The 19259-nt window shown below is 43.9% G+C and overlaps 2 protein-coding genes across 3 annotated transcripts in view; both read left to right on the forward strand.

The window, feature by feature from the left end:
- ZC3HAV1 (zinc finger CCCH-type containing, antiviral 1) overlaps positions 1 to 4553 on the forward strand; it is a 64105-nt gene extending 59552 nt beyond the window's left edge. For both annotated transcript variants that reach the window (XM_079786813.1, XM_079786812.1), the window contains exon 13: positions 212 to 4553. In XM_079786813.1, the coding sequence (XP_079642939.1) occupies positions 212 to 480 (269 nt within the window). In that variant the 3' untranslated portion in view covers positions 481 to 4553. The remainder of the gene's footprint in view (positions 1 to 211) is intronic.
- Positions 4554 to 8391: 3838 nt separating this feature from the next.
- ZC3HAV1L (ZC3HAV1 like) lies at positions 8392 to 19057 on the forward strand. The gene is made up of 4 exons (XM_079785912.1): positions 8392 to 8876; positions 9779 to 9914; positions 13297 to 13555; positions 15185 to 19057. Exons 1-4 carry the CDS (start codon positions 8503 to 8505, stop codon positions 15319 to 15321), a joined length of 906 nt encoding a protein of 301 aa, XP_079642038.1. The 5' UTR covers positions 8392 to 8502; the 3' UTR covers positions 15322 to 19057.
- The last annotated feature ends 202 nt before the right edge of the window (positions 19058 to 19259 follow it).

The following is a 19259-nucleotide window of genomic DNA, read 5'->3' on the forward strand; positions in this document are numbered from 1 at the left end:
TTGTTTTTTTATTTAACAATCTAAGGGGGGAAAGGTCAGCGCCCCTGACTAAATAGTCGGGTATTGAATGTTTTAAAAATTCTCGCGGCATACCGGTTGAAAATGGCTAGCTTAGCCAATGCATGTCATCTAATTATGTGTAAATAATCTTATAAACGGCCTACTTGCTTTTATAATAATTCTTAATCTTTTTTTTTCTTATTATTTCTAGGAAATTACTTTACAAAAGATGCCATTACTGCCCATAAAAGCTGCCAGTCTGATCCCAAAAACAAAAACATCGTTATGTTTTTTGCCCGAGTCCTGATTGGAAATGTTATTGAAGGAAAGAGGAGCTACACCAGCCCTCCTCTACTGTATGACAGCTGTGTGGATTCAAGGTTGAATCCTTCCATTTTTGTCATCTTTCAGAAAAATCAGATTTACCCAGAATATGTGATTGAATATGCCGAAGCAGATAAAGCCTGTGTGGTTAGTTAGAAATGATGAGTACACCATCATAGAGGATGCCCTAGCCATTCCATCCAATTAGAAAACCGGATTGACCCACGTAACAGTTAAACTTTTTTACATTTTCTCGCATACTTATCAAATGCCTTAGGTCAGTGGTTCCCAAACTTTGCTGCACATGTGAATCATCTGGAAACAAACAAACAAACAAAAATCCCAATGTCCAGAAGGCATCCCATTCCAACAAAATCACTGTTTCTGCGGGTGAGAGCCCGGCGGCGGTGTGTGTCGTAAACTTTGGGAACCACTGCCTTAGACGTAAAGAACGATTTCGAATACTTCTGTGATTGCAGCAACTACTTTCTCTCCCAACTACTCTTACAGTTGACTGTATGGCATGGTTTTGTTTTGGTTAAATTGAAAAAAAACTTAATTTGGGAACTTTGAGAGAAATCTAAAAAGGCCTATTGAAATAAGCCCATAAGACATTATACAGCCTTGCATAAAGATTGTGAAAAGTTGGGGGAAGGGAATGCTTAGGGATGTGTGGGGGGCGGGGGGAGGAGGGGGGGAGTAAAGGTAATCTAAATGCCATTACAGACACAGCTGCAGTTCTGTACCATTGCAGTGAAACTAATTTGGGGCATACATTTCGTTATCTCTGCGTTTATTTAGGGGACCCCATCCAGGTTGACGCTGGAATTCATAAAAAAGAGTTGCCAAATGTGGCTCAGAGAGAAGTTCCAACTCGAGTTAAGGGCCCGTTTGAGCTCTTGATATCATTATGTCAAAGTAGACACTTATGTTCTAATCAGTATGATTCCAGAGAAGGCTTTTCTCAGGTCGGACTTCCATGAGGTGTGTGTATGTTGGGAGTACTGAGGTGCAGTAACCAGAGTCACACAAGCATGACTGATAAACTGGAGGGCTCCTATAGTCGTTCGCTATGGCAGATGAGGCTCACCTAGGAGTTAGGAGCAGGGCCCTCCTGTTGAAGGATGGGCCCCCTAAGGAGACAAAATTTGTTTCCTGGTGAGCACAGAATCAGGACTAATAGAATAATGCCTCAGACAGGCTTTGCGCCTGCAAGAGGCTTTTTTTTTTTTTTTTTTTTTTAATGTAACGAAATGTATGGAATTGTAGTGCAGTCAGTTTTTAGAGCAGTTAAGCTGCCTGAACCAAGTTCCTTATTATGAGCCAGGTTTTTCCTTTCAATTTTCCTTTTCAAACATTCCATCCCAATCTCCGAATATCCCTTCTAGTTCCTTCCTGCCGACATGTTACAAAAATTAATTAGCATTTGAGATTTTATATGTCAGATTTTTAATCAGTGCCCAGCGTGCTACAATTCTTTGGCTTTCAGGGTCCACCAGTAACAAACGTTTAAAGGATTTTGTTAGCGTAGGGTTATTTTCTTGCCACAAATAGTTGCTCTTGTTTACTTACTCCTTTTTCATGGTGGTTTCCGTTTTGGAGTTTTCACTTCCTGATCTTGGCCTTCATGTTGCAGAGATCCAACTTATACGACTCGGTCCCGCTGCCCATTAGACATCTCCAGTGGGATATCTCACAGGCGTCTCTACTTTAGCATGTCCAAAACGGAATTCTGGCTCTGCCTCCCTCAAATGAACCAGTTCCTCCCCGGGGTTCTGTATGAAAATACGTGGTATCACCATCCACACATCTGCTCAAACAGCAATCCACAAGTTATCCTTGACCCCCTTCCCCTACCTTCCCCTGAGCATCTACGCTGTTCTCAAGTTCTGTTTTCCCTCTTAAATACCTTGGTCTCCTTCTACGTTGTTCTTTACTTGGCAGCAAGAATGGCCATATTTTTAAATTTTTTTACTTAATCATCTTTCAAAACACAAATCTGATCATGCCTTTAGAATAAAGTTCCAAATCATTATCATGGCCCCACATGATCTCTCCCTTCCCTACCCTCCATCATTTATTTTCTCCCACACAAGCCGCTCTGGCTCTCCTCCAGGCCTTTGGGATTTTTCACATAGCTCACTGGTCCTCAACTAGCACCCCTGCCTTCTTTTTAAATGACAAATACTTTGTAACGTCCACATTATTGTCCTCAAAATGCAATTTAGTGGTAACACACTCTATACCTAGATACAATTTTTAGAAATAAATTTAAAATTAAGTAGTATTAATATAAAAGGGAAATTAAAAGTACATAACTTGGATAGGACTATACTAGAAGACCTAATTAAGTACTCAGATGTTTACATCTACTTAGAATAATTTGAATTTAAAAGAAGGTAGGAGATTAGGAGCTATTTTGTACGAAGAAGTATGGGGAAATGAGACAGCAGGGATACAAGTGGACATTAGAATAAAAACTAGTGATACAATAACTTACTTGCATATGCTGATACTTACTTCTATAAGAACACCTTAATTGAAATAAAGATGCTATGCAAGAAAATCTACAGATTTTCAAAGTGGAGAAAATGAGGACATATATTTTTGCAGATGAGCTGTAGGTCATACATGGATGTCTAGTAAGACATTCGAAATTCCTATAGGGTGCAGAATAACTTCTTACTGTGAGGAACTGTCAAATGTATTGCAAAATGTTAGCATACTTGGCTCTCACATACTAAATGCCAGTAGCGCCCCCGCTCCCCATCCCATTATGGTTACAACCACAAACCCTATCAGATCTAGTCACCTTTTTCAGAGCAGATGTTTTGTAACATCCCCTTTGCTGTCCTTAGATGATTCATAGATAATGCAATCAACCTATACATATGCATTTCTTGAAAAATCAGTTTACTGCCCTAACTTTGTTATAATGGAGAAACAGGAGGAAAGAAATTTATAATAAAAATAAACTGGGCCCAGCCAATTTTGCTCAGCGGATAGTGCGTCAGCCTGCAGACTGAAGGGTCCCGGGTTCAATGCTGGTCAAGGGCACATGCCTGGGTTGTGGGCTCGATTCCCCAGTAGGGGGCGTGTAGGAGGCAGCCGATCAATGATTCTCATCATTGATGTTTCTATCTCTCCCTCTTCTTTCCTTTCTGAATTTCACTATGTAAATGCTCCGGCATGACTACGCTATACGACATCATGAAATAGATATTTATTCCTACTTAAAGTGAATAGCTTTGGATTTAGGAGTCTATCAGAGGCTACTTCCTATAAAGAAGTACAGGAAAATGAAAGATAAGAGGTATGGGTGACACTAGAGTGAAGACCAATATTAGGGTAAGTGATAACAAACCATATACCTTATCTTTGTATGGTAAGGGAAAGAGCGAAATTACCTTACTTTAAGGATAATAGGACAAGGCAAATTACAGATTGTCTAAGAGGAAAACATTTATATTCTCTCAGGCGACCTGTAGGTCCTATATAAATGTCCAGCGGACATTAGAAAGTCGTATAGATACCGAATAATTCTTCGTTTTGTGGGGCTAACCCACATACCACAGGACATCTGTTATCCCTGGCTGCATCCACTGAGTGCCAATAATAATTCCCAGTTATTATGAAACCAAAACCCATCAATTTCTAAAATTTCACTGGTGAGAACCACTGACTCGGTTAATATCTAGCATCTTGAGATTAGTGTGTTTACCTCCATAAGGAGTCCTATAGATTAGATTGGATGCTTGCCTCCCAAATCCCCAGTTTTTAAAATACTTTGCGCCTTGCTTTGTTCATTTTTTAGCATTTATCCAACTCCAGGTTGTCTGCTTTCTGCATTAGCATGTAAGCTCCTTGAGGGCCAAGCCAACTTGCCTTTCACTGTGCTACACCCCGTGACTAGCTGGCTGCTTCAGACCTCGGTAAAACTGTGTGGACGTTGGCTCAAGTATTTGTATTTCAATCGTTGAATTGTATTTTCTTCTGTAAGCCCAATTTGAGACTAATAAAAAGTAAATGCGAATTTTGCTCTGCTGCCTTCATTTGCTTTATTTCTAGGTATCTCCACAAGACGGCCGACTGCAGACACCAACTGATTCAATGAGGGACAGAGGATGTGTCCCTTCCAGCTTTATCGTTCCAGGACTCAGTGACCAAGGAGCCTTCAGCACATGGCCAGGGAAAGGCAGGGTGGTGGTGGTGGTAGAGAAGTCCGCAGCCTGTGGGCACATCTTTTGTTGAGGAGCAGAGGGGGAGAGAGGCTGGAAGCTGCTAAGACTTCCCGTGGTCAGGGTAGGGCCAGGGCCAGGCTGAGGAACAGAAGTTAAAAATGTAAATGGTCTTCAGAATTTTCCTTTGAAAGCCCTTCTCATTCTTTCATCACGAAGCGTGGATGGAGAGAGAGGAAAATCCCTATGTGGCAGTGTAGATTTGATGAAAGTGAAGGCAAAATTGCCATTTGATTTGGACCTCAATGTAAATAGCAACCTGTTGCTTGTCGGAGCACGAAAATGCCACCAAGCCAAACATGAGCAGATGTTTGAGTTTTCCCAGTTAGTCATTTGTCCTAGTTGTTTATTTCCTTTGGCATAGCAGGCTCTCAAGTTTTCAGACATGTTTAATGTTGCAATTCCCCAGGTTTAACCTCCCTCCTGTGCTTTTCACTCTTCATTTTTGCTGAGTGATCTTACCAACTCTCACAGCTTCGGATACCTAATACTTCGATGTCGCTCACCTATATTCCCCCTCCATCTTTCTTTAACTCTTGATCTGAATATACAACAGCCTACTGAGCATCGATCTTGGATTGTCCATTGCAAACTAAATATAAAAATTGAGATTATAATCACTTAAATCCTGTTTCTCTTCCATTATTCCTTGTGTTGCTTTTCTAGAAATCCAGTCTTAACTGCTGCCAGGGATATTTGTAAAACACCTATCCTACAGCATGGCCAGGCACTGTTTTAAGTTTAGGGATACAGCAAAATAAATTCCTGCTTTTACACACTTGAATTCTACAAATGCATAAATAAGCAAGATGAAAAATCAGTGGTAATTTTCATGTGACGGAAGTGAGAGAGAGAGATAGAAACATCAGTGATGAGAGAGAAACATTGATCAGCTGCCTCCTGCACGACCCACACTGGGGATTGAGCCTGCAACCCAGGCATGTGCCCGGGAATCGAACTATGACCTGGTTCATAGGTTGACACTCAACCACTGAGCCACGCTGGTTGGGTTGGGGAACTACTTTAGACTGGGAGGTCAGAAAAGGTCTTGCTGAAGAGAAGACTAGACCTGCCAAGCTCAGAGTTGAAGGGCAAAAAGGAGATCTCTAGATGAGGGGGGAAGCATTCTAGGTAAGGGATCTTGTCACCTCCCTCTCCCCCACCAACGAATTCCTGAAGTGGCTTCCCAAAGTCTTCAGTATATAAGTCCAAACTTCGTAGCATGGAGAGGTCTGGCATCTGGCCACTTGCCTTCCTCTAGTTTCTTTACATGACATGAACTCATTCAATCCTCAGAACCACCCAGTAAAATAGCAATGAGGCTAGTTGAGTTCCTGGGTTATGTCTTACTCATCTTTGTACTAGGTCAGTGGTGGGCAAACTGCGGCTTGCAAGCCACATGTGGCTCTTTGGCCCCTTGAGTGTGGCTCTGCCACAAAATACCACATGCGGGCGCGCACGTACAGTGCAATTGAAACTTCGTGGCCCATGCGCAGAAGTCGGTTTTCGGCTCTCAAAAGAAATTTCAATCGTTGTCCTGTTGATATTTGGCTCTGTTGACTAATGAGTTTGCCGACCACTGTACTAGGTCACTGCATTAGCCGTTGGCTCAATAAAAGAGCACGGTGTTGGCAAAAAGGATGGTTGCTTAGTGTACAGGTCTAGACCCGTGCTGTCCACAGAACTATCAAGTGAGCTACATAGGTAATTTACAGTTTTCTCATAGCTATATCAGAGAGGTAAAGAAGCAGAGGAGCCCAGCCAGTGTGACTCAGTGGTTGAGCATCAACCCACGAACCAAGAGGTCATTGGTTTGACTCCTGGTCAGGGCACATGCCTGGGTTATGGGCTTGATCCCCAGTGCGGGGGTGTGCAGGAGGCAGCCTATCGATGATGTTTCTCTTTCATGATGTTTCTATCTCTCACTTCCTCTCTTTAAAGATCAACAAAAACATTTTTAAAAAAGCAGATGAAATTGTAATAACATTTTATTTAAATATCAATATAACACGATTAACAGTTATCAGTGAGATATTTTGCATTCTTTTCATTCTAAACCTTTGAATTCCAGCGTGTATGTTTCACACATCACATCTCAATTTAGACTGGTCACATTTCAAGTGCTCTACAGCCCCTTGTGGCTGGCTGGTGGCTACCTCCTCACTTACTGACTGCCTAAGGCAGGGGTCCTCAAACTTTTTAAACGGGGCCAGTTCACTGTCCCTCAGACCGTTGGAGGGCCGGACTATAGTTTAAAAAAAAACTATGAACAAATTCCTATGCACACTGCACATATCTTATTTTGAAGTAAAAAAACAAAACGGCAAAAACACCCACATGTGGCCCGCGGGCCGTAGTTTGAGGACGCCTGGCCTAAGGCTACCCACACCTACCACATGACAGAACATGAGAGAGCCAGTTAACAGCTGTGGGCCAGCTCTGACAAAAGACTGCTCACATTCCTGCATACCTGTTGGAATTTAGGATTAATTTCTAGTTGTCTATTTCTCCGATTATCCCAAAGAGACAATAGTCAGATGCCGCAGAACCCTGGGAGACTCTGCTTATTTGCACATGAACTTCCAATCTGCTGCCCACAGTTAACCCACAGGAACAGACACTTAAAAAAAAAAAATCACAAAAGTTTATTCAATGTACAACAGGCTCCAAGACAACACTTTATTCTAGCTATAGGTGGCAAGAGGTGTTCTGACAGAGAATCCACGTGTTAAAACAGGAATGGAATGAAGGATCATCATTGCCCCAGGCACAGGGAACAGCTCACTTTTTGCCAGATTTCTTAATTCCACCTGTGGCCAGGGGGCCCTTCCCCGCCTTGACTTTTAGTTCAAGTTTCTTCTCCCCTTTTTGCTTCTGCTTGAATGCCTTTTCTTCGTATAGATTTCCTTTGGGCTGTTTCCGGCCACCTTCTCAGCTGAATGTGGGGCCTACCATTCCTTCCCCACGAGTAGACACTTCTTCCTTGCAATTAATTAGCCGGTTTCACCTTCTCCCATCCCTCTGTCTATAGCTAATGTAAATCCTTTCAGACCAGTTTATACCTTTCTCTCCCCCCCCCCCCCCCCCCACCACCACTTCATGTATAAAAAGGCTTGCAAGCCCTGGCCAGGTTGCTCATTTGGTCAGAACATCCGCCCCAGACGCCAAGGTTGCAGGTCGTGAACCAGGAGGTTGCCGATGGATTCCGGTCAGTGCACATGCGGGGGTTGCAGGTTCCATCCCCCGTCGGGGGTGCAGGAGGCAGCCTACCTATGATGGTCTCATCATTGATGTTTCTGTCTCTCCCTCTCCCTTCCTCTTCTCTGAAATCAATAAAAGCATAAAAAAAAAGAATCAACCAATGAATGCATAAATAAGTGGAACAACAAATCTAGATGTCTCTCTCCCCCTTCCTCTCTCAAAAATGAAAAAAATAAAAAAATCAATTAAAACAAAACAAAAAACATTCGCAAAACTCCAGTCGGATGGACTTGTTGCCTTTCCTACCTAGCGTGCTGCTGGTGGTTTAGACGCCATGCCCAAAGACTGGCCTTATTTTTATTTATTTATTTATCTATTTATTTTGCTAATAATAAACGCTTTCTTTTTAACACTTCAGCAGTGGAAGTTAAAATTTTTTGTTGAACTCACATTACGTATTTCATCTTTGCAGCCCTTACTAGTCCCTCAAATAATACCCCCACCCCACCCCGGCCTCAGGCTGGGACTCACCTTGACCCGAGCCTGGCACAGAGCAGGCGCTCGGTAAAGCACTGTCCCTGCCTGGTCCGCCTCCAGGGGGGACCGCGGGCCCACGGCCTCCGCCCCCCGCCCTTCCCAGACGGTCTCGGGATGTTGGTTTGAAGTCGTGGACTTGACTGGGAGGAGCCTGGCCGCCTCGGGTTTCCGCGCGGGGCCGCGCAGGGAGCCGGGGGCGGCCATGGCGGAGCCCACCGTGTGCTCCTTCCTCACCAAGGTGCTGTGCGCGCACGGGGGCCGCATGTTCCTGCAGGACCTGCGCGCCCACGTGGAGCTCTCGGAGGCCCGGCTCGGCGACGTGCTGCGCCAGGCCGGGCCCGACCGCTTCCTGCTGCAGGAGGTGGCGCCGAGGGAGGGCCCCTGGGACGCGGAGGCCGAGGTGGCGGCGGGTGCGGGCGGCGGCGGCGGCGGCGGCGGCCCCTCGGCCTGGAGGGTGGTGGCCGTGTCCTCCGCGCGCCTCTGCGCCCGCTACCAGCGCGGCGAGTGCCAGGCCTGCGACCAGCTGCACTTCTGCCGCCGCCACATGCAGGGCAAGTGCCCGAACCGCGACTGCTGGTGAGCGCGCGGGGGCCGGGGCGCGGGGCCGGGGCCGGGGCCGGGGGTGGGTCGGGCGTCCTTCCGGACGCAGGCGGCGTCGCGACCCCCGCGCGCGGGCCTGGACCCTCAGGCTGGAAGCGGGACCCAAGAGATAGGAAAAAGGGGGTCGTGTGCCCGGGGGTCGGCGACCTCCTGGGAAAGGGCGGAAGGGAAGCCTCGCGGGGGAGGCGGCGCCGCAGGAGGCGGGCGCGCAGGGCGGTTTGGATTTCTTTAGCCGCTTCTTGTCCCCGATCGCGGGTCCTCCCTCCGGAACCGGACCGGGTAAGCCAGGATTGGGACTTCAGCGTTTTCTCCAGCGCTCCTTTTGGGGGAGCATTTGCGAATCCCCGTCAGAGCCTTGGACCCTTTATGCAGAGATTGCCTCCTCCCACACAAACCCCAAGTTTTACGGAAGCTAGTCTCTCCTCTCTGGGTTTAGAAAGCCCCATCTGGTCCGACCCCCAGGAAACGGAGGGGTGGGTGATTTCGGAGAGGCCGTCGGAGTCTCCCTTGGTTTAACTCAAGCTCCCCAGAGTGGGGTGGGGGCAGGCTTTCTTTTTAACGTTGGTGGCTTGTGGGGGTGGGCGGCTGTTTGGGGTGGAGAAGACAAGTGCACTCACCTGCAGAACAGGTGGGCACCCTCTGTCAGGGCAGGTGACTGGGGGTGAGGGATACCCTTGGCTTTAAAGGTCCTCATTTAAAATGAAGATGACCCTGGGAGGGGAGTTGCATCAACCCAGCTTTCTTATTACCAGAGCTTGTTAGGTAATAAGGTGTTCCTGTTTATTGACTTCACATGCAAGTGGAAAGGGACCCTGGGCGAAGAATTGGACAGACTGGCCTCTGCACCTAGGCCTCTGATCCAGAGCCTTGTGTTCTAGGTCTACCTGTACCCTTTCCCATGATATCCACACACCTGTCAACATCCAAGTGCTGAAAAACCACGGGCTTTTTGGCCTCAATGAGGCCCAGCTTCGGATTCTGCTTTTACAGAACGACCCCTGCCTTTTACCAGAGGTGAGTCACCAAGGAGCCACCCTCATTGTCTGCCCTGTGGAAAAGGTCAGGGGAGAGCATGGCAGCCTCAGGTGTACCGGGGTGGGGAGGTGACCTTTCCGGAGTCTCTGATTTTACTGGACTTTGGTACTCAGGGAGTGATGGACTCTTGTGATATAAAAGTAGTTATAAAGGCTACTGGTTTTTTGAGTGTTTACTAGATGCTAAGCAATTTATATACCTTAGTTCATTAATAACTTGCCCCCATTTTACAGGTGAGGAAACTGAGTCTCATAGATTAACTTGCCTTAGGTCACATAATAAATGGCAGATTTGAATTTAGGTCTGTCTATGAAGCCATTGTTTTGTGAATTGCCTGTTTATGCTTTTGCCTTTTTTTTTTTTTATGGAGGCATTTGTCTTTTCCTGTTAATTTATACGATGTCTTTAATGATAAAAATTCATTTTCTGGTCATATTTGTTACAAGTATTTACCCCCATTTACTTTTTTGTGGGTCTTAGATATAAATTTTAATTGCTTCAAAGCAACATGACTCAGTTTTATACTTAAAAAGTACCCGTTATAACTGCTATAATGGTGAAGTTAGTATGTTTGTATCTGTTTAGCTAGACACAAATACTTTATTTTTTGTTCTGACAACTTTTTTTTTTAAATTTCTTTGATTAAGGTGTCACATATTTGTCCTCATCCCCCCATTCCCATCCCACACCCCTCCCCACGGATGCCCCCACCCCCCTGTTGTCCTTAACCATTGGTTAGGCTCGTATGCATGCACACAAGTCCTTTGGTTGATCTCTCCCCCCTACCCCCACCCTCCCCTACCCTCCCTCTGAGGCCCGACAGTCCGATCGATGCCTCCTTGTTTCTGGGTCTGTTCTTGTTCATCAGTCTATGTTGTTCATCATTTCCCCTAGATGAGCGAAATCATGTGTCACTAGAGATATACTTATAAGAACCGAATGTGAGACGAGCAATAATAGTTATGCTGACAGGCAAATGAATCAGTCTGTAGTGAGTTTCTTTCTGGACCAACAGTTCTTTTGAGACCCAATTTCAATGTCCACCAGTTCCTTATGTGTACATGTCGGCACTGACTTTTCAGCTCTGGATGGTGGACAAATGGTGGTAATGCAGGTCCGACTCCCTCTGGTTTGGTCTCGCCCGGACGCAGGGGCGCGGCCTCCCCCGGACCCAGGGGCGCGCAGCCTCACCCGGGCCCGGGATCCAGCCTCATCTGGACCCGGGGGCACGTGGCCTCTCCCGGACCCAGGGGCGCGGACTCACCCGGACGCAGGGGCAGACACAAATACTTTAAAAAATATATATTTTATTGACTTTTTATAGAGAGGAAGGGAGAGGGACAGAGAGCCAGAAACATTGATGAGAGAGAAACATCGACCAGCTGCCTCCTGCACACCCCCACTGGGGATGTGCCCGAAACCAGGGCACATGCCCTTGACTGGGATCGAACCCAGGACCCTCCAGTCCGCAGGCCGACGCTCTAGCCCCTGAGCCAAACCGGTCAGGGCTAGACACAAATACTTTTCAAAAATAAAATAGTTGGATTGCTAGCTCTGGCCGGGTAGCTCAGTTCATTGGAGCATTGTCCCAATGCACCAAATTTATGAGTTTGATCCCCCCATCAGGGCACATACAAGAGTCAACCAATGAATGCATAAATGGATGGAATAGCAGGTCAATGTTTCTCTCTCTCAAATCAATATATAAATTAAAAGCCCTGGTCAGTTTATTCAGTGGTTAGAGCATCATCCCTTGGACTGAAGGGTCTTGGGTTCAATTCCCGGTCAAGGGCATGTGCCTCAGTTGCAGGTTCGAGCCCTGGTCCTGGTTGGGCTCGTGGGGGAGGCAACCAGTGGATGGTCTCTCACATTGATGTTTCTTTCTCTCCCTCTCCCCCTTCTCCTGCCCTTTCACTCTCTATCTAAAGATCAATGAAAAAAATATGCTCGGGTGAGGATTAAAAAAATAAAATAAAATAATATATATATATATATTAAAAAAATAGTTGGAACCCCTAAAATAAAATTTTATAAGAGACCACCAATTAAAAGTTGAGTTTTCTAGTCTGGCACAGTGATTCTATTACAGACACTCACAACTTGCCAGAAGAGGGGTGAGAAGAAGGGAGGGTGTTGGGAAAGAGGGGGTAGTTTGTGATTGTGGTCCCATTTTAACTAAGAGATTGCAGGGTCTAGAAGGGAAGAAGGCCCCAAAGCTGAGCCTGTGGTTCAGATGGCAGAGGCTGCAGCTTGTACCCACAGGCAGCACTGGAGTCAGCCCTAGGAGCCGGGAGGTTTCTTCTTGGCGCCCATCTCCTTTCTCATTTCTTCAGATGGACGAAGCCAGGTTAGCTATGTCATGAGTCAGATACATTCCAACTATGTCGCCAGGAGGGACGCAATGCCTGATCATCTTTTTTGTGTGTGAGTTTAAGATCGATTCGTGTATTTAGAGTTGACAGCCTGACCCATCATTATAAAGGTCCCCACCAGGAGGGTCTTGGTTCGCCTGGGACAGACCCAGTTCACATCCGTTGCCCTAATGTAATTATTAATAGTGCTCCCTAAAAAAATGCCCTTGTCTGGCTGACAAATTATCTGTTCACACTACCTGTCTAGGTTGGTTTCCCCACACATAGGGATTTAGGTGTGTGTGATTTCTTGAAGTAGGGCTCCTTGCAAAACGTGGTAAGATAAAAAAAAAAAAGAGGGAAGCAGGTTACAGGGAAGGACAAGCTACACGCAAGGCAAAGTCAGGCCTTGACTAGACTCATGGCGGGGCTCGAGCTGCAATTACACTGAAGAATGGAGGCAAAGGGCCAGCCTGTACCTGCTTAGAATTCACTCATTGGCTGCAGACTTTGGGAAAGGAAGGTAGGTCCACAGAAGGTCAAAGTCAGAGAGAGGCAGCTGTGTGTTAGTAACAGCTGGGGAGATCTGGGAGGGAGTAACTACCCATCCACCTTCCACCCAATGATTTTATAAAAAGTGCAATTTTTTTTTTTTTTTTTTAGTCCTCACCCGAGGGTATTTTTTCCATTGATTTTCAGAGAGAGGGAAAGACAGAAACATCGACATGAATGAAACACATCGATTGGTTGCCTCCTACACACGCCCTGACCAGGGTCTGGGGCGGGGAGAAGCCTGCAAACGAGGAACGTGCCCTTGACTTAAATGGAACCTGGGACCCTTCGGTCCGCAGGCCCATGCTCTATCCACTGAGCCAAACCGGCTAGGGCCCACCCAATGATTTTAACAGCTATTGGTGACCAGAGGTTGCCAGTTAGAGAAATTGTCATTTATTGGCTTAAAAGATACAGTGCAAACCAATGTTTTCAGTGTTGCCTCATTTCTCTCCCAGGTCTGTTTGTGCTACAACAAAGGTGAAGCCCAGTATGGCTACTGCATCCTCAAGGACAAATGCAACAAGTTTCATGTGTGCAAGTCCTTTGTCAGGGGAGAGTGCAGGCTTCAGAAATGCAAACGGTCCCACCAACTCATTCACGCGGCATCCCTGAAGCTGCTGGAGGACCAAGGACTGAATGTTTCCAGTGTCGTTAATTTCCAGATAATCTCTACCTACAGGCACGAGAAGCTGCACAAGATGCTTGAAAATAAAGGTGAGAATGTCAGAGGTAGACAAAACTCCATCACTGATGTAGTTTTTACACACACACACACACACACACACACATTTTTATTGATTTCAGAGAGGAAGGGAGAGGGAGAGAGATAGAAACATCAATGATGAGAGAATCATTGGTCACCTGCCTCCTGCATGCTCTGCATGGGGAATCGAGCCTGCAACCTGGGCATGTGCCCTGACGGAGAATTGAAACGGTGACCTCCTGGTTCATAGGTCGATGCTCAACCACTGAGCCATGCCGGCCAGGCCTCGCACCTAGTTTTGATCTGAAAGTGAGTCTGGGGAGAAAGCACTTCATGTGTTTAGAGCTCTGTCCTAGGGAAAGTTTAGGACGGTCAATGTTTTATGATACAGAACTGTGATTGTAACCAAAGAAGGGAAGGGATGGAGTTTATTTTCAGGGCTGCCAGCTAATGGCACCTGCCCAGTGTTTGAGCAGTGTAGCTCCTTGGTAAGTTGGGGGTCAGGAAGTAGATAGACCAGTCTTAACAGCTTCATTAGGAAAAGAGAGGAGGGAGATGGGCCAGTGACTAGAAAGGTAAGGATAATGTAGGGATGGCTTTCTTTTATTAAATTGAATTAAAGTTTTTTCTTTTTTAATTGTTAGGAAATTTTAAGCATATTACTGAAAAATTTGGATCATAGAATAAAGATAAAAATTGCAAAAGACCTCATTCAGATGCACAGTAATTGTTACCATTTACTCACAAGTCCTTCGGTTTTGTTACTATACGAAGACTAGTCAGTCCAGTTGCAGTCAAAGTATGTTTTGGTTTAGCATCTTAAACTGTCACTCTGTACAACATCATAACCATCTTCCCATCTCGCCGCTTAGTCTGTCACTTTTTAAGGTCTACAAAGTATGATTTGGTGTTTCTTTTCATTGGAATGCATTCAGATTACTTATTCTGTTGGATTTGCCTGTAGCTGAAGATCAGTTTCACTGGGTGGTAGACTCAGGAGAATTGTTGATGGGAAAACCATATCATCAAATCAGAGTCTCTAAGCTTTTACTGTGGACTTTTCTTATGTTGGGATGGTAGTGGCCGACTTCCTAGGCAGGTGGTGAGAAGGTGGGGAGGGCTTTGCATATACCGATGCCGGAGGCTATCTGAGGACCCTGAATGGTGAGGGACCTTCTACTCTCTATTATGTATAGGGCCTGTCGTTTTCTTCATCTGCTCTTGTGTCGTGGCTCTCCCCTAACTATGAAATAGCTTATTTCTGCTTGCTCTGTGTGTGTTTAATATATATATATATATATTTAAAAAATATTTTTATTGATTTCAAAGAGGAAGGGAGAAAGAGAGAGAGAATCATCAGTGATGAGAGAGAATTATTGATCGGCTGCCTCCTGCACACCCCACACAGGGGATTGAGCCCACAACTCAGGCATGTGCCCTTCAGTCTACAGGCCAACGCTCTTTCCACTGAGTCAAACTGGCTAGGGCTAATATATTTTAAATCCAGAAGACACAAACTCTCCAAATCTAGACTTTTTTTTCTGAGGTCTGATTCGCTGGACGAATGCTCCCAATAAAAAATGAAATTTAGAAATGGTAAAAGGAGTGTCTTAGGAAACCTCATCTCTTCTCCTTTTTAGATAATTCAGCTCCTTCTGCTGAGCACTCACAGGCCCTTGAGAAGCCAGGAAGACCGGTTCCTGGGGCCGCAGAAGCCCGCCCCCTGGCTTCTGCCCCTGCCCAGGCGGCCAAGAAGCCATGTGCAGGTAAACCGTGAAGGACGTCGCTGAAGTAAGAAGCAGCTTGTCCAATTGGAAGGTCTGAAAACAAAGCTTGCGTTTTGAGCTTTGATTTGTAGCTATTCATTCGTTTAATTATTTCTTTAAAATACCTACCTCACAGGGTGTCGTGAGAGTGAAAGAAGATGGAAAAGGAGACATTGTCAGATTTGGAGGATAAGGGTGGGGATGAGGTTGGACCTTGAGCAGGCAAAGAGAGGGTAAACTCGAGTGCAGATGGGGTCCGTGCTGGGCAAGCCCTGGATGGCAGCTTCTGCCTGCAGTTCCTGAGAGCTTTCCCGGGCTGGCTGGCAGAGCTCTTAAAGCGGCAGGTTTCGCTGACTGGCTCTGTGACCCAGCCACATGTTTGTCTGTATGCCCATGTATACAGTTTGAGTACGTCAACTTCATAAGCATCTTCTCATATTTGTTCACATTTATCATGCTTCATCATTTTTATGCACAGATACATTAGTATATCATAGTTTTCTTGACTGTTTCCCTTACTCTGGGAAATTTTGATTCTTTCTAACAAATTTTGAATATAACTCTTTTCTTATAATCCACACAATATTGAATTTTTAAAGTTAGTCTTTTCCTTAGCTTATAGTTGCAAAATGATACTGTCTTTTGATTTGCATTTCTTTATGTGCAAGTGAATATTTTTATGTGTCTGCTTTCTGTAGGTGTTTATTTTGTGCATTTTGTTAATTACGGGGGCCTGTAATGACCTCCTTTGTGGCAATGTGGGATGGCCTTTAGTTAGGCTACTTAATTTTTATGAAAGGCTGTCAGCCATACTGTGCTCATATAATATTCATCTCTTGTGGTTGCATCCTCGGGCAACCCAGAGAGTATATAGCTTTTGGGTGCTTGCCAGAGATTCCTACCTCACTTCTAGTCTGCTCTTATGAAACTTTGTCCAAAGCCCAATTGCTGTGCTTTGAAGGATGTGTAGTTCATCCATTCCTCAAAATTGTATTCATTCTTTTATGGATCAGGATGGACCATCAGAGATCTGTATACCTCGCCCACTTCATGTTCACTTCCCCCTCCCTCTCCTCTCTTCCCCCACCCAGATGTCTTCATCCAGTGATGCCTAGATGTTTGGTTCTTTGTTTCCATCCAAGGCTACCACAGAGAAGCACTTTATGGAACCCTTCCCTGTGTTTGCTGTCATAATAGCCCCAAATGTCTGTGTGGAGTGTTTTTAGAAATACTTAACTGTCCTGCAATAGCATGACATTTGAGAAATAGGGGCAAGGTAGTGAGTTTTTCATAAGGCTAACTTTATTTAATTTAGAAAGTTTTTTGTCGTGAAATTCTGTCTTTTGCATTGGGAGAAGTGTTTAAAAAAAATGTCCTTTGTAAAAGGAGAAATTGCTGTGTTTCTCCTAATGGACAGTAAAAGTCATGCAACTTTTGTTACTCTTTTCAGTTTGGTTGTCAACAATGGTGTTTCTGAAAGCCCTCACAGCGTGCATATCTTGTTTCTTCTTCCTTTCTGATTTCTCCTGGTGCTAATTTTTAAAAAAATATTTTTACATTTTATTATTATCATTACTTACATTATATCATTGTACTACGTATGTTTTTGTTGTAAACCATCTTCAGTTCTTAATGGAAACAGTGTAGTATATAAATGCATATCCTTTACATTAAGAGACTTGGTAGACTTTTATATTATTGTGTTTCTTTCATATATCTTATAATTATGTGCTTATATATGAAGTTACTGACCCTTTGTAATCTTTGTTGCAATATTTTATTCAATTCTATAATATTTCATTTTAATTTTAGTTCTTTGGTAATCATTCTGTAGAAATACTTTATGTAATCGTACCTGACAATCAGTTGTTACAGAGTTAGACTCAGAGATAAGTTTTCTTTGGCAATTTATTGGGCCTTATGAGGTGAAGCTATACATCTCTAGGCTCCACAAATTCAACATATCCTAAATTGAAGGGTTACGTTTTCTCCAAGCTGTTTCCCCCCAACCCCCCCCTTTTTTTTTTTAAATTTTGGCGTTTTCACCATCTAATGACTTAAGCCCCAAACCTGCAGAGTGCCCTAAATACTCTTTTTTTCTCCTTGTTCCCAGTGTCAAATTGGTTACCTAATGTTGGAGATATTTTCCCCTCAAAAATCTCTCAAATGTTTATCCTTGTCCGTGCCTTTCTTCACATTCCCTACACACTGCCTTGTTTAAAACCCTCATCACCTCTTACAGAACTCAGTGGTTTTCAGGTCACGTCTTGTGTTTTGTGGGAGGTGCTCGGTTACTCTCCTTCAGTGGTGGCTGCCCCATTTTAATTGTTGATGTAATTAATAGACTTTTGTGGATTTCTTTGATCTCCATACCACCCTTCTCTCCCTCTGCCTTCCCGTCTGCTGCCTGGTTGATCTTTTGAAATCCAGTCCTAGTCATATTGCTTTTTCCTGCCATTACCTTTATTGGTCCCCGTCACGTAGGGTACGAGTCATAAACTCAGACAGCTACAGGGACCAGAAAGGTGAGTTAATGGATGAAATGAGCTGGATGTAAGAGAAAGGGGGTAAAGAGGAAGTGCTGTGGCAAATTGTCCCATCGAAAAGGGGCCACTGCCTCTTGTTTTCATGTGAGAACTTGGTCCAGTTTGTCCGATTGTCCATTTTGACAAAAGAAGCCAGAAAGCCAGATTTTCTGATCTTTAAATATTCAGTTTTTTAAAATGCAGGCCAATATTGTGTGTGCTGACCTACTTGCGGTTTTTGGAACGGGCCGTTTGATCCTGTGACTCTGCGTTTGTAAGTTCCCTCCCTCTTGGTGTCACCCTTCTTCCCTTCACCTGCCTTAAAACCTGGTAAAATTAGATTCTTTAAATGCCGGGTTAACCTTTCCTGACCCCAAGAGAGTTCTCCGCTCTCCAGCATAGCACTTACTCCCTTGTATTGCAGTGCCTTGTGCTTTTATTCCCTAGCTTTGAACAAAAACATTATTTACTTTTCTTGGCAATTCTGACTGGTATTTAGATATTTTTGCCATATAACGAGTTAAACTCTGCATTTGAGCCCATTGAATCAGCAGCATATTGGTTTTCATTGTTCTTTTTTCTTCCCACATATATATTTTTAATTTTCAAAAAATCTTTTTCTCCCTAAGGAATGTGTTACATAAGGTAAACATCTTTTTAATGCTTCAATTTGAATTGTCTAAAATGAACACTTTAAGAAAATATTTGTCTTTTAGTGCATTGCCTTTGTTCTAAGAACATTAGAAGCCTGTTTTGTTTTTCTAAAATCATAGCTGCAAAAATATTTGTCTTATGTATCTATTTTGTGTTAAATAAAATTGTGATAAAAAGATATTTTTTGATTTTTCTTCATTAAATATGAAGTTACTTGTTAGTTTTAAACAAATATTATCTACTTGAAGGAATTAACAACTATTGTTTGTTAGAAGCTTTTAGTAGGAATTGGTATCTTTTGATATAATCATGTATTTTTATCATTTAAGTCACCCAATATTATATTAATGGTTTTCACTATATTAAAACATCCTTAAATTCTGAGTAAACTCTACTTGATTATGGCATTGTATTCTTTTGATGTATTTTCTCCCTAATTGGTAACTTTTATTTTAAGTGTGTACATCTATACATTTATAAATAAAATTCATTTACATTTCATATGTGTATATAGTAATTTTTTTGTTTTTATTGCTATATACTCAAAGTATAATTTTTTTTCTGAGTGCTGTTTTGAGTTTTTGTAAACTGATTTGTAATGTCATTAATTTTTTCCCAGCTCTTTTGAGAAATAATGGACACATAACATGTGGAAGTTTAAGGTGTGCAAGGCTATGATTTGATGCATGTATACTTGCAAAATGATGACTACAATGAGGTTAGTTAGCACATTTATCACCTCACATTCATTATTATGTTAACAATAATGT

This window comes from Cnephaeus nilssonii (genome assembly GCF_951640355.1).
Source record: "Cnephaeus nilssonii genome assembly, chromosome: 12".
NCBI lineage: Eukaryota > Metazoa > Chordata > Mammalia > Chiroptera > Vespertilionidae > Cnephaeus > Cnephaeus nilssonii.

What these genes read in the sequence shown, in the direction of transcription:
- ZC3HAV1L (XM_079785912.1), top strand. Translation starts at nt 8,503, where the DNA reads ATGGCGGAGCCCACCGTGTGCTCCTTCCTCACCAAGGTGCTGTGCGCG. An exon ending in ACCCCTGCCTTTTACCAGAG is followed by an intron (nt 9,915 to 13,296) that starts GTGAGTCACCAA and finishes TTTCTCTCCCAG; the next exon opens with GTCTGTTTGTGCTACAACAA. An exon ending in CAAGATGCTTGAAAATAAAG is followed by an intron (nt 13,556 to 15,184) that starts GTGAGAATGTCA and finishes TCTCCTTTTTAG; the next exon opens with ATAATTCAGCTCCTTCTGCT.